The following is a 13,813-nucleotide window of genomic DNA, read 5'->3' on the forward strand; positions in this document are numbered from 1 at the left end:
GCCAGCTGCTGCCGGGCCCGGAGGCTGCGGGGCCCTGGTTGTTCTTCGTGGAAGCGTCCAGCCAGGCTGGTGAGGATGGTGTGCCTGTTTGTCACCCGGGACGCCTACTGTGGGCAGCCCTTGTCTTGACTGTGGGACCCAGGCTGCTGGGTCTTGTGTTCCCTGGGTGTCAGGTGCTGGGTTTCGTGCCCATCGGGGTGCAGAGAGCCTTGGGGAGCGAGTGGGCATTCAGCACAGTTGAAGAGCCAGGGCTGCAACAGGTGTCGTCAGGCCGTTCCAGCCCACAGAGCCCACTCAGGATGGAGGAGCCAGCTGCCAGGCATCCCTGCCGTTTTGTAGGAGTAACTAAAAGAAAGGTTTTCATGAAGGGACTAGTCCTGTTTTTGAGGCAGCTGCTCAGATGCTAGTTTGGGGCATGGGACAGGCCGCGTGTGAGATGTGGGGGTCGGGGTCCGGGCCGGGGCATGGACTCTGGTCCCCACTTGCGGCCATTGAATGACCACATACGCCCTCAGGACCCTGTCCTTCCTGGGCATGAGCCTGTGCCTGGCACTGATGTTCATCTGCTCCTGGTACTATGCCCTGTTCGCCATGCTTATCGCCGGCTGTATCTACAAGTACATCGAGTACCGAGGGTGAGCTCTGCGGGCCACAGGGTCCCTGCCAACCGGGGCATGTTCTCAGAGTGGGGCCTCCCTGAGGGGGGGCGGGGGCGTTGGACCGGAGGGTGCAGAGGGACCTGGGCAGGATCTCAGCTGCAGCCGTCATATCAGTGGACAGGTGGAGAGCTGCCACGTCTGCTGTTCTCAACTGATCCCATGTTGTGAGACACAACATTAGGTTTATCTGTGTCTATATATAAACGCCATGTTTTAGTGTGCTTCTTGGAAACAAGAATCCACCGGATGGCAGCACTGATGTGTGACAGGTTCCAACATTTCCAGAAACCACACTGTCAATAAAAAACAAAGCCGAGGGCAACCATAGTACCCATAGGTTACCTGTATCTCAGAGCCTGTAGTTCCTCACTGGGCGGTTCCCCAGCCGCCCTGGTCCCTGCGGGGTGGAGTGGGGCCTCTCAGGGAGGTGGGCCCCCTGGCCAGGTGGCAGGTGGGCGGCTGCCAGAAGCTCTGTCCCAGCTCTTGTGGTTTGGAAGGAGGGTCTGAGGCTCATGCTGGTGAAGCCCAATCTTTTGGAGCCAGCTCTGCCCAGGTCTCTGCCTGCCCATCAGCCCCTGCCACACCTTCTCCTGCAGTTCCCCCAGTTGGCCCATCTGAGGTCCCTTACAGATGCCAGGGTCACCTCCCCCACCCCTTCCTGCCAGGGTGCCCCTCCCCCATGTCCTGCTCCTCCTGCTCTTGGCCTGCCTGCTAGCCCCTCCTCTGTCACAGAAGTGCAGAGACCCCAAGGCAGCTTTCTGGGCGCCGCCCTGCGGGCACCTTCTGAGTGTGCTGTGGGGGGCCTCACTGCCGCCCCTTCCTCCGCAGGGCTGAGAAGGAGTGGGGCGATGGCATCAGGGGGCTGTCGCTCAATGCTGCCCGCTACGCCCTGCTGCGTGTGGAACACGGCACCCCCCACACCAAGAACTGGAGGTGAGTGCCGGCGGCCCTGCCCTCTGATCCCATGGAGCACTTGTTTCCAAAGTCAGACTTAGAAACTGGTCCTCCTCTTGTTAGGGAACATGTCTCAGAAGCTTCGAGTGCCTTCCCTCCATCCCTGGGGTTGAGGGGGAGGGGTGTGATCAGCTTGTGTCTGATCAGACATCTGGAGGCTGGTGCTGGCTCTAGGCTGGGCCTGAGCTGCGGGTGTGGGGAGTGGTTAGCTTTCCCAGGGGCACCCGGGATGGAGGACTTCAGCGTGCAACAGCTGGGCTGTGCCCTCTTCTCACTTCTGGGAAGGGAGTGGGGGAGGGAATTTAATCTGTACTGAAAGTCCTTGGTCTCCCCTCCTGCACTTACCTGAGGAGTTAACAGGCAGGGACAGGAGGTGCCCACTGGGGTTTTCAGCAGGAGCCTCAGGCTCAGGGGCCCCAGGCGGCATTTGACTATTCACCTGTCCCATCTGTTTACCTGTCCCACCTGTCCACCTGTCCCAACTCCTCACCTATCCCACCTGTCCACCTGTCCCATCTGTCCACCTGTCCCAACTGCTCACCTATCCCACCTGTCCACCTGTCCCATCTGTCCACCTGTCCCACCTGTCCACCTGTCCACCTGTCCCACCTGTCCCACCTGTCCACCTGTCCCACCTGTTCACCTGTCCCACCTGTCCCACCTGTCCCACCTGTTCACCTGTCCCACCTGTCCCACCTGTCCCACCTGTTCGCCTGTCCCATCTGCCCACCTGTCCCACCTGTTCGCCTGTCCCATCTGTCCACCTGTCCCACCTGTCCACCTGTCCCACCTGTTCACCTATCCTATCTGTTCACCTATCCCATCTGTTCACCTGTTTCACTTGTCCTACCTGTCTCAACATGTCCACTGATGAGTGTGTGGTGGTGAGTTGCCACGGTAACTGCTATCCCTACACAGGCCCCAGGTGCTGGTGATGTTGAACCTGGACTCTGAACAGTGTGTGAAGCACCCCCGCCTGCTGTCCTTCACCACGCAGCTCAAGGCTGGCAAGGGCCTCACCATCGTGGGCTCTGTGCTGGAGGGGACCTACCTGGACAAGCATGTGGAGGCCCAGCAGGCTGAGGAGGTGGGTGGGCACAGACTTGAACTGGAAGACGGATGTGGAACCAGGGTGGCCTGTGAAGGGGGCGGAGAGGGTGCGGGCAGGCCGTGTCTGCCTGGGCTGCAGGTGAAGGTCTCCCATCGCCGATGCCCCAGGCACAGTGTTGCGTGTTTTGCTATCTCTGGTCTAAGAAAAGACAGTGGCCTTTGAGTTTGAAACATGGAAGACTGAAAACTGCTTAAGAAATGCCCCCAAGATGCGCTGCTCTGAGACCTTAAGGAGACAGCCAGTGCAGGTGACGCTCAGGAGGCTGCAGGCCCGGCGGCGCCCAGGGCCGTTGAGCTCAAACCTCGGAAAGGTCCTGATGTTCCGGTTTCTCTGGAGCCCTCGTGATGGCCCAGCTCCAATCCGTTTCCTTCCTCGTTGGAGGTCCCTGTCCTGCTGGGTTTGCCTGCTCAGAGGCTCTGAGGTCTCAGCAAAGCCAAGGGAGGGAGTGACTCTAGCCCTTTGTATGAATGTCCTGCCTACAGTGGCTGTAACTCATCACACCTGAGGGGCTGACAGCAGGTTTATCCTTGCTCTCTTCGGGCCGGAAGTCCAAAATCAAGGTGTTGTAGGGTCCTACCCCCTCCCAAGACTTCAAGGAGGACCCTTCCTGCCACCTTCAGCCCTGGAGGCTCCAGGTGTCCCTGGGCTTGTGGCCACATTCCTCACATTTCTGTTCCTGTCTTTGCTTCTGTGCCTCTGTCTTTCCTCTTCTGTCTCTTATAAGGACACTTGTCACTGGATTCAAGGCCACCTGGGTGATGCAGGATGGTCTCTTCATCTTAGGATTCTTACCTGCAAAGACCCTTTTTCCAGGGTCTTTGAATGTTTAAGGCCACATTCACAGGTCTTCAAGGTTAGGATTCAGGCATATCTTTTTGGGGGCCACCATCAACCCACGATAGTCTGTCCTCTGAACCCCAAAATGCTCATCTCTCTTATGTGCAGAATACATTCATCTTACCCCAACACCCTCCCCAGCCCCTGCTCATTATCAGTTCAGCCCAGAATCCCATCTGGCTATCAGAGGTCCCGAATCTCATCTCCATCATTTTAATTGAGTATTGGTGCACTTCTGGGTATAGTTCATCCTGGGCTGAATTCCTCTGTCCACAGACCTCCGAGACTTAAGAAAACAAGTGATCTGTGTTCCAAAGTACAACGTGGGGCAGACCTGGGAGAGACATTCCCATTTTAGGAGGCAGACACGTGAGGAGTTTGAAATCCAGCGGTTGGTCCCATTGGTCTCGGGGCCGGGAGTGCGTCTCTGTGGCTTGTGGCTTGTGGCTCGTGGCTCTGCCTAAAGCAAGCCTGAGCCTGGCCTCTGTGGGCTGCTCAGCGTGGCCAGGAAGACCAGCATCTGCCCGTGGCATTGCTTTCATGGAAGACATGCTGTTGGTCACTGAGTTGGGCCTCCTCTGATATCGAGCTGGCTGGTCAGATGCCTGGTGACCGAGCAGACAGAAGCTGCACACGGCGGGGCACCTGGTGGGCACCTGGTATTTCATCCTGAGCCTGTGGAGTACCACATTTTTTCTTAGAAGAGTGGTTAGCTTTGATGTGGTCTAGTGAAGTTCTCAACAAACCAGGTGTTTAACCCTGGGCTCAACGTGTTCCAGTGAAATAGTGGGCCGTTTTGTGAGACATATAGATCATGTTGAAAGAACCACCTCAAGTTTTTTCCCCGCACTGACCATCCCTCCCCTCTCCTGCACATGCATGGCCGCAGGCACACACAGGCAGGGGGTCCCCTGGAGCATTGCCAGGTCCTAAATCTGGTACCACAGGCCCCACCCACGCTGAGCCTGTGGCCTTACCTGAGACGGTGATGTTGGTGTGGGGTCCGCCCAGGCTGCCCTGGCCCCTTGTGGTGGGCTGGCGCCCGGTCTGCGCCGTGGGCACTATGGCACTGACTCTTGGCCTCTCCCTAGAACATCCGGTCCCTGATGGGCGTTGAGAAGACCAAAGGCTTCTGCCAGCTGGTTGTGTCCTCCAACCTGCGGGATGGCATGTCCCACCTGATCCAGTCGGCTGGCCTGGGGGGCATGAAGCACAACACGGTGCTCATGGCCTGGCCCGAGTCCTGGAAGGAGGAGGACAACCCTTTCTCCTGGAAGAACTTTGTTGGTGGGTAACGTCTCCCACAGTGTGTGGGTGTCAGGGTTAGCCTGCTCCCCGGAGGCCTGTTGGGGCCCCAGGCTGTGCTATTTCACTTGAAAACATTTGAAAAGCAAATGGTCCTTTGAGCCACCCTCTCCCTTTCTCCCAACTATGCCCCCCAGTTGGCCATCCCTGGGGAGGTACCTGGCTTGGCCGCCCACACCCCTGTGCCAGCTGCCGAGCTGCTGATGGAGCAAGCGCTGCCTTTGGAGCCGCCCCAAGTGTGGGCTTCGTGGGGACGCTGTGGCCGCCTCCGCTGGCTGGTGCCCAGCGTCTCCATGGCGTGTGCAGTGCTGCCGAGGCCCTGCTGACCCGTGTGCTGCCTCCACAGACACCGTTCGCGACACCACGGCCGCGCAGCAGGCCCTGCTGGTGGCCAAAAACGTGGACCTGTTTCCGCAAAACCAGGAACGCTTCAGCGATGGGCACATCGACGTGTGGTGGATCGTACACGACGGGGGCCTGCTCATGCTGCTGCCCTTCCTGCTGCGGCAGCACAAGGTGGGAGCGGGGGTCACGTGGCGTGGCTCACAGGTGGGGGTCGGGTCACAGGGGGGAGGTCGGGGGCCATTCATTGGTGGGGTGGGGGTTACACTGTCGGAGAGTGCCAGGGGGAGTCACATGAGGTGGGAGACCCTGGGTGGCCTGTGTCCCCCGAGGTGGGCCGTGGGGCCAGCGTGCCAGAAGCTGCCTGAGTGCGGATGCCCATCCCCCCAGGTGTGGAGGAAGTGCCGGATGCGCATCTTCACGGTCGCGCAGGTGGACGACAACAGCATCCAGATGAAGAAGGACCTGCAGACGTTCCTGTACCACCTCCGGATCAGCGCGGAGGTGGAGGTGGTGGAGATGGTGAGGGCCTGGGCTCGGTGGGGGGCTGCTGGCGGGGCTGCTGGCTGTGCTGTTTTGTTCACGTTCCCCAGGCCCTTTTCTGTTTCAGGGCCCCGTGCTGCACGCCCTCCTCTGGGATGTGACAGTTCTCTCTCTTTTCCTTTGCGACCATGGCATTTAGAGGGACTCGGGTGCTCTGTAAACTGTCCCCCAGGTTAGGTTTGCCTGATGTTTTCCCCATGGGTGGCCTGGGTTTTGTGTGAGAGGAAGACTCCCAGAGGTGGCCTGCCCTCTAGTTTGTCCTGTCAGGGGAATGTGACATTTTACCTGTCCCAGGTGATGAAGACAGAGAACTGTGAGGGCTGTTCACACACACGGGCGCTTACACAGTCTCATACTCTTCCTCACATGCTCACGTTCACCATCGTCATGTCCGTGCACACACACACACACACACTCTCTCACTTATACACACTTGTGCACAGGCTCACCCACAGATGTGCTTACACACACTCACATGCTGATTCATATATATGCTCACTCACTCGCACATGTACACCCACACGCACATGCTTACCCACACACGGGATCACACTTACATGCACTCACACGTGCACACACGCTCACCCTTACTGGGCTGGGGGCTCTGAGCCACAGAGGGAGGGGCCGGGCCACCTGTTGTTTCAGTGCCTGCTCCACCTGAGGCGGTGACCTGTGGTGAGAGCATCGCGTTCTGTCCACCCTGAGTTTACTGCTGTGTCCTGGGGTGTTCTAGGTTGAGAACGACATCTCCGCCTTCACCTATGAGAAGACGCTGGTCATGGAGCAGAGGAGCCAGATGCTGAAGCAGATGCAGCTGTCCAAGACGGAGCGGGAGAGGGAGGTGTGTGGGCCCGAACCCTCAGTAGAGGGGCCAGTCACATGGGTGCGGGTGCAGGACCCATTGTTCCTCCAGACCCCCCCGGGCTGTGGGGACCAGGGTCTTTGCGGTCACTTTGAGCCAGCTTTCCGAGCTGGGGCAGGAGGAGACGGTGAAGGAGGAGAGGGAAGTGATGAATTTGGCCTGGAAGCCCAGGGGGAGGGTGGACTGGTGGGAGTGGGGGCATCACTAGGACCCCAACTGGGAGGCCGTCCGGGGGTCTCTGGTTTCAGTTGGGCACAAACCTTGGTTCCGTGGGCCAGCGGCTCCTCCCGTCCATGCTCACTCTTCCCCGGGAGGTTTGGAGACCTGCTGTGGTGAGTCCTGTTGCTGCCCCTGCCCTCCCTCCAGGCTCAGCTAATTCACGACCGGAACACCGCATCCCATTCTGTGGTGGCCACCAGGGCCCGAGCCCCTTCCACGCCCGACAAAGTGCAGATGACCTGGACGAAGGAGAAGCTGATCGCCGAGAAGCTGAAGAACAGAGAGGCCAACATGTCCGGGTTCAAAGACCTCTTCAGCCTGAAGCCGTGAGTGGCAGCCTGGGGCCCGGTGGCAGCTCCCGCCTCCCTGTGTTGCCTGTGACGGGCAGCGGGCGCACAGCTGCAGGCTGGCAGGCCTGGAGGGCAGGGAGCCAGCCCAGGGGCCGCAGTGTCCTCCCGGGGCTGGGTGGCTGGGCCTGGGCAGTGAGTCAGTCATGGGGCTACCGACTGTTCTTGGTGAATCTACAGCAGCTAGAAGTGAGGGCTCCTGGACGGGTCAGAACTCCCAGCTTGGACCTGCTGATGATGCAGGTCCTGTCCCCCTGCCTTGGCTCCCACCTGTGGCGTTGAGCTGAGAACCGCCAGGGCTGGCAGAGGTGCCCGTGGAGGACAGTGTGGCTGGGCCCCAGGAACGGGTCTGGGTTGCGTCATAGTCACACAGCCCCTGTGTCCCGGATTGGAGGGCGGAGCAGCGCCTCCCTGGGGCCGTTAGCGGAGGGCTAGACCTAAAGCCCAGGTGGTTGGGAAGGGCCTGCAGGCTTTCTAGGACCCTCGCAGAGAAGACCAAGGTAGGCCAGGAAAGGGCAGCCTGGGATGAGCCTACAGTTGTTTAAAAGTGTTTACCGTGATCACTGCTGAAGTAACATATTCTCTCTGTTTTCTCTTCCATGTAGAGAATGGGGAAACCTGTAAGTCACTCACCTGGTTTAGGGTATCTGTTAGCCTGCTTGCTTCGCATGCCTGACCCACGTACCCCGAGTAACCCGTGTGTGCGTGCTGTGCGTGCGTGCGTGTCCGTGTGCAGGCGGCGCTTGCTCACCGCTGCTGTAGCTTTCCGTTATTTCCTGTCTAATTGCTCTTCTCCATTCAGAGCGGCTCACGGCACATTCCTGACATTCATTCTCTAAATTCCGCAGAAGCACAGAGATCTGGGCCGGTTGGTCCTGAGCCGGCTCCGAGCGGAAGTATGTGTCTTGGTAGCTGTTAGTTGATTCATCCACATCCCTGGATCAAGGCACTCAGATACCAAACCTCAGCTCTGCGGGGACAGGATTTCCTGTGCCCCCCACATCCGACGCCTTTTCACCCTGTGGGAAGCTGCTGTTCTCTAACGTCTGTGTGAAAAGGGATGTGGATGAATTCTCTGTACGGTCAGGGCGGGACTTAGTCCCACAGACAGGGGGCCGGGGCCAGGCTGGCCAGGGGGGAGGGAGGGCCCCCTGAAGCTGCTGTTGGTCCATCTGTCCGTCCCTCTTTTTCTGTTGTGTCCCTCATTCCCTGGCTGCCCCAGGAGCTGTTGGGCTGTGTTCTCCTGCGGTGGCCCAGTCCAAGGCAGTGTTCACAGCGAACTCTGGGGTCTTGGGGGCTCCACTTCCTTTTTTGACCCCTAAACCTGAGTGAATTAGGTAACAGTGTTGGTTCATTAAGATCCCCCCGCCCCCCCCCAAGTCTAGAAATTAAACAAACAAACAGGTAGACACAGGATAGGGTTCCTCCCTAAAGCGCTGTGGAACCCTGGGCCTGCTGAGACCCCTGTGCGGCACCCGTGGGCTCAGGACAGGCTCCATGCACCCGAACCCCCAACCCCTGCCTGGAGCAGGGGTCAGAGTGGACCCCCAGGCCTGGGGGCTCAGAAGAGAATGAACCAGGAAGAGGCCGCTTCCTGGGCAGAACTGAGCCTGTGGGTGTCCGTCCCTCCAGGGCCGCACTCCTGCCCGGCCCTCCCAGGGTTAGGCTGGGAGAAGCTTCGGAAGGTGGGAGGTCGGCCCACCCTGACATGTGCGTGCCTTACGGTGGTGTCCCCAGGGCACGTGCACTTCGGGGTGGTTTGCTGGCTCTCCGGGGTCTGCAAGCGCGTGTTGTTTCAGCGTTCCCTCAGTCCTCGCCGTGTTGCCACCAGGGACCAGAGTCGCCATTTGACTTACCACCCCTGTCCCCCCCACCTACCCCCACCCTGGACTTAATTCCCCTCTGAAACCCTGTTTCGAAAGCTCTTCTCCCTCAGGCAGAATCGGTGTCTCTGATACCTTTCCGACTTTGTGGACTCCCAGACTCTTAGCTTCTGGAGACGTGAGGGCCACCCTGTCCCTGTTTGGGCCTTTGACCTGCACCGGGGTCACTTTGTTCTGGAGCCACGGGTCCTTCCAGACCCAACCCTCTGATTTTAAGATTATATGTGCTTTCAAACTCTCAGCCCTAAGAGACCCTTTAATACCTCACACATGCGTTTCTGGAATTGCAGCCCTCCCCAAGCACACTGGTAATTGTGGTCTCTCCGGGCACCTAATTCATGGTTGTTGTGATGAGAGGTCCCGGCTGTGCCTCGGACAGAGACCCGATCTCTAATTTTATCAGATGGAATTGGAGGGAGAAAATAAAGGGTCTGTGTCCCTGTTTTCCTGCTGGTAATAATTGGTGGTTATAATCAGGTTTATTGGGTTGAAGGGTTGAGTTGTTCAAAGAGTACGGCCTGGGCCTTTGTCCTGCAGGCCTTTTCCCGACCCCTCGTGTGCGGCCTCTGTCTGTTGTCTGTCTGCCCGCCGTCCCTCTCGTGTCCCGGGCACAGTGCCCTTGTAGAAGGGCTGCAGCCAGACTGGATGTCCTGAGGCTGGCCACAGATCCCCCGTGTGTGACCCCAGAACTGTCCAGCACAGGAAGATGCAAATGCTTTGAGGTGGGCGGGCTCCAAAGACAGCTGCTCCCGAGTGCTCATTGGAGCAATCCCCTAGAGAGGGGACCCGTGGCCACCTGGCTGGGGACCCACGGGGGCCTGAGTGCCTGGCGAGCTGGAGGTGTGGTCTGCAGTCTCCCTAGATGTGTGGAGTGTGGAGAGCTGGGTAGTGAGTGAGGCCCCGCGACACAGGGTCGTGGAGCGTTGGAAGCTCTTGTCCTTCAGACGGAGCCAAGAGCAGCAGCACCCAGGAGGACCCAGAGCAGACTGGAGCTCACAGTGGCCACATCCTTGGCCAGGACCTCAGGCGCTGGTACCGGACTTCAGACTGTAGTGGGGGTGGGAGCCAGGTGCGGGGGCCTGGCTTCTTCCCCTCTACCTCTGGGCTCCTCGGACCCCAGCCTGTGTCAGGATGTGAGAGGTTGGCGTGTGCACTGGGTTTAGCAAACTCACCTCAGGGTCGTGTTTAAAGCAAGGTTGGGCCGCCACGCCAGGGATTCCAGTGGACACAGTTCAGAGCCCCCGATGTGTGAGCGCCTTTCTGCGCCCAGACAGCTAGCCCCCCCCCCCCCGAAGCATTTGTTTCCGCCTGTGTGGACAGCTGCTTGTAAACTAGACGCTCGGCAGCTTTAGTGAGCCTCAGTCTGAAGTGTCGTGAGGCCAAAGCCTTCTGGTTGCTGAGTGAATCCCCCTCCCTGCCCTCTATCCCCAAAAGGGTCCTCCGCCCATGGACTCACCGCCCATGCAGCCTCAGGGCTGTGAGTCCGTGCGAATCGGATTTGTTTCCACTCGGCCCTTTCTAATGCGAGCGAAGTGGGGCGGATGGGGGTTCAGACCTAGCCTGGTGCCCAGCATCGTGGGCGGGGGGTGCAGAGTGACTGCTGTCCTTTTGCAGGAACCAGTCCAACGTCAGGAGGATGCACACGGCTGTGAAGCTCAACGGTGTCGTCCTGAATAAGTCCCAGGATGCCCAGCTGGTCCTGCTGAACATGCCGGGGCCCCCCAAAAACCGGCAGGGGGATGAGAACTGTATCCTTTCCCAGATGCCATCTTGGGGCAGGAGGCAGGTGGGGTGGGCTCTGGGCTCCGAGCACCGCCTGGCAGGCTCCTGTCCTGGTGTTTGCCTGAGGCCTGTCGGGCATCTCTGGGACGGACCAGGCCTGGGTGACTGGTTCACAGGCTCTGCCCAGGCTCAGCTCTGAGCCCCCTCGGCACCTTGATGCCCTTTAAACACCTTTCTATCCATTGAGCCCTGTGTCCCCACATGGGCCCTTTGACCCCACATAGTTGATCGGGGTGTGCCAGCCACAGAGTGGGAGGTTGTGACCTCAGAGGTCACAGGCCAGCCCTGCCCCAAACTGGTCTGTTAGCCTCTAGATGGGTGTCAGCTGCCACAGGCTGCAGGCTGCCTAGGGGTGGGGCCTGGGACCATCCTCCCCCACCCTCCCCTGGGTGTGCAGGGAAGAGGTGAGCAGGAGGAGTCCGCAGCTTGGCTCTCAGGTTCAAGCTTCTTGCTGACCAGTTAGGGGTTTATGTCCTGGTGACCAGCATGTCCCGGTCTCTCTGGGTGTCTTGCTGGACAGTGGACACAGCTGTCAGGCACATCCCTCCTGGTGGGTCTGCACCCAGAGCCCCTGGGAGGGCAGGGGTCTCTTCTAGGTTCGCAGTTAGACCACCTGTGTCAGTGGAGGCCTCTTGTTGGGTGGGGTCAGTGCCTCCAGCTGCATTCCTGGGACCCCTGCCTTCCCTGGGTGTCTTTCCCACCCCCACCCCCCAGCTTTCCCTGACTCTGCCCTCACCCTCTTTCTCAGACCGAATCCTAACAACAGAGGACCCTGAGTAAGTCACTCTTCTCACGCTTTAGGCTACGTGTCCCATGGGATCAGCTATGGCCTTAACTCCGTCCACCCCAGATATGGAGTTCCTCGAGGTCCTGACCGAGGGGCTGAACAGGGTGCTCCTGGTCCGGGGCAGTGGCCGGGAGGTGATCACCATCTACTCCTAACGCTCCGGAAGCTCGCTGGGCAGGCACAGGGGTTGTGTCCAGCACAGACCACAGCCTGACCTGCCAGCGTGGCTTCCTACAGAAGTTTCTAGAATACCATCCGGCTCTCCTGTGCCAGCTGGGAGCCAGCGCATGACTGGAAAGGTTTCCTCGAGGCCGAGGGGAGATGAGATGCCCATGGTGCTCCGGGTGCTCCTACAGGAGGCTTCGAGTGCCTGGGGCCGGGCCGCCCCCCTGGTGAGGGCCAGGCACCGAGCCTCTGGATTCTAGAATTCATTCTCCTGGCCGTCCCGCCCGGGCTGGGGCTGCGTCACATTTCAGTTCTCCCCCATCCAGGACATTCATAAGAAGCCACACCTGGTCTGAAGTTGACCCTGGGGCCATTAGGGTCCCTGTATGAAGGCGAAAGGTCAGCCTGTGGCTGAGGGCTCAGTACAGGTTCTCCAGCAGCCCCCGATCTGTCTGTTCTGTTGGATGTCCTTGTCTGTTTCCATACGTAAGGCAGAGAGGCCAGCCGCCCACGCCCACATCCCTGGCTCTGCTGGTGGCATTGGTCAGGTGCCCGTCTCGTTGGGGACCGCTGGTAAGGGAACGTGGTTGTGTGGGAACATGAGGTGGGTTGTCCAGCTGGGCTTGTGCCCCAGGAACCTCTGAGGGAAAGCACCCCGATGAGCCCTCTGAGCCCAGGTGTGCGCTGCTGGGAACTTCAGCCTCTCAGAAGCACTGGCGGCCCGGCCCTGTGGGCACATTTCTGAGACACGGAAACTGTAAAAGCCGGGTGTTCACACCTTCAGAACCGTGAGCACACCACGCAGTTCAGCGTCTGACACACTTGCTCCTGTGACCTCCATGTCCCCCCTCGGGCTCCGGGGAGGGGTACCTGCCGAGGCTGTGGGGGTCCTGGGGCGGGAAGGGCACATGCACTGAGTTGTCCGGCTGCAGCCTGGTCCCTCCACCGCACGGAGGGGTGGCGACAGCTGTGTTTAGGGCACTGACGCGGTACCTTTTAGTGATCCGTGGACTTCGCACTTTACCTTGTGGTCTTTCTGCTTGTGGTTGTGAACACGTGCACTGTAGATGCTGCAGTAATTTGTGCCTCACTCCCCCTGTGGCTTATTTATTTCTTTAAACACCTGGGCATTTCAATTCTGCGTGGTCCCAAGAGGTTGTCTCTATGAAAGGCCTGAAGGACCACGTCCTTGGCTCTCTCAGGCTTCCATGGGGTCCCAAGAGAATGGACCTGGGCCTGGACTTCACGTCGGGGCAAAGACTAAGCATGCATTTCTAGATGGTTCTGTGGAGCCATCGGGCAGCCTAGAGGGCCAGCATTGCCATCCCGAGTGGCCACTGGCCAGAATGTGTGCCAAGTAGCTGCAGCCAGCGGGGGGTAGGGGTGGGGTTCAGACTTGGACCGTCCTGGTTCAGCATTGAGTTAAGCAAAACCGTCTCACTCACAGATGCCTGGTGAGGGGTCACGTGTCCGCCCCACCCGCCTGTCCTCGGTCTGTGAGCACCACCCAGCCTCCCCACACTGAGCTTTGTGTAACTGTAACCGCAGCCAGTTCAAGTGGATTTTGTTCTTTTTACAGGCTCCTTGTCTTTGTATGGTTTTTGTTAGTAGAAGAATAAAGTCTATCTTGAAGAATCTGATGTGTCTCATTCGGCATAAAAATTAGATAATTGCAGACGATGCCCCCACGCCTCCCTTTCCTTGGAGGAGTTTGCTGACATTTCTGTCAGGACAGAATCAGCAAGTAAAACCTGTGACCAGAGGGACCCCTTATTCTAACACAGGATCACAGCCAGACCACGTCATGCCCACCAGGAGGGAGGGGAGCCAAAGGGACAGGAAAACCGCCAGGTGGTGTGAAGGTGTGGCTGCTGGAGAAACTGCTGAAGCTCCCAAAGTTGTTAACAGTCACTGTGACCCGCAATCCCGCTCCTGAGTGTATAGCCCAGAGGGATGTGTCCACAGACACTTGTGCGCGCTGGTCACACCAGCCAAAACATGGGAACAGCCCGCATAC

General features: G+C 59.0%; 1 protein-coding gene across 1 annotated transcript in view; it reads left to right on the forward strand.

Moving 5' to 3' along the window:
* SLC12A7 (solute carrier family 12 member 7) overlaps positions 1-13,427 on the forward strand; it is a 49,646-nt gene extending 36,219 nt beyond the window's left edge. Inside the window, exons 15-24 of the mRNA XM_081090220.1 lie at positions 516-635; positions 1,488-1,592; positions 2,532-2,700; positions 4,653-4,848; positions 5,213-5,382; positions 5,599-5,730; positions 6,485-6,592; positions 6,980-7,158; positions 10,677-10,810; positions 11,695-13,427. Of these exons, the coding sequence (XP_080946346.1) occupies positions 516-635; positions 1,488-1,592; positions 2,532-2,700; positions 4,653-4,848; positions 5,213-5,382; positions 5,599-5,730; positions 6,485-6,592; positions 6,980-7,158; positions 10,677-10,810; positions 11,695-11,786 (1,405 nt within the window). The 3' untranslated portion in view covers positions 11,787-13,427. The remainder of the gene's footprint in view (positions 1-515; positions 636-1,487; positions 1,593-2,531; positions 2,701-4,652; positions 4,849-5,212; positions 5,383-5,598; positions 5,731-6,484; positions 6,593-6,979; positions 7,159-10,676; positions 10,811-11,694) is intronic.
* The last annotated feature ends 386 nt before the right edge of the window (positions 13,428-13,813 follow it).

The sequence above is a fragment of the Myotis nattereri genome, assembly GCF_964212035.1.
Source record: "Myotis nattereri genome assembly, chromosome: 4".
In the NCBI taxonomy this organism is placed as follows: domain Eukaryota; kingdom Metazoa; phylum Chordata; class Mammalia; order Chiroptera; family Vespertilionidae; genus Myotis; species Myotis nattereri.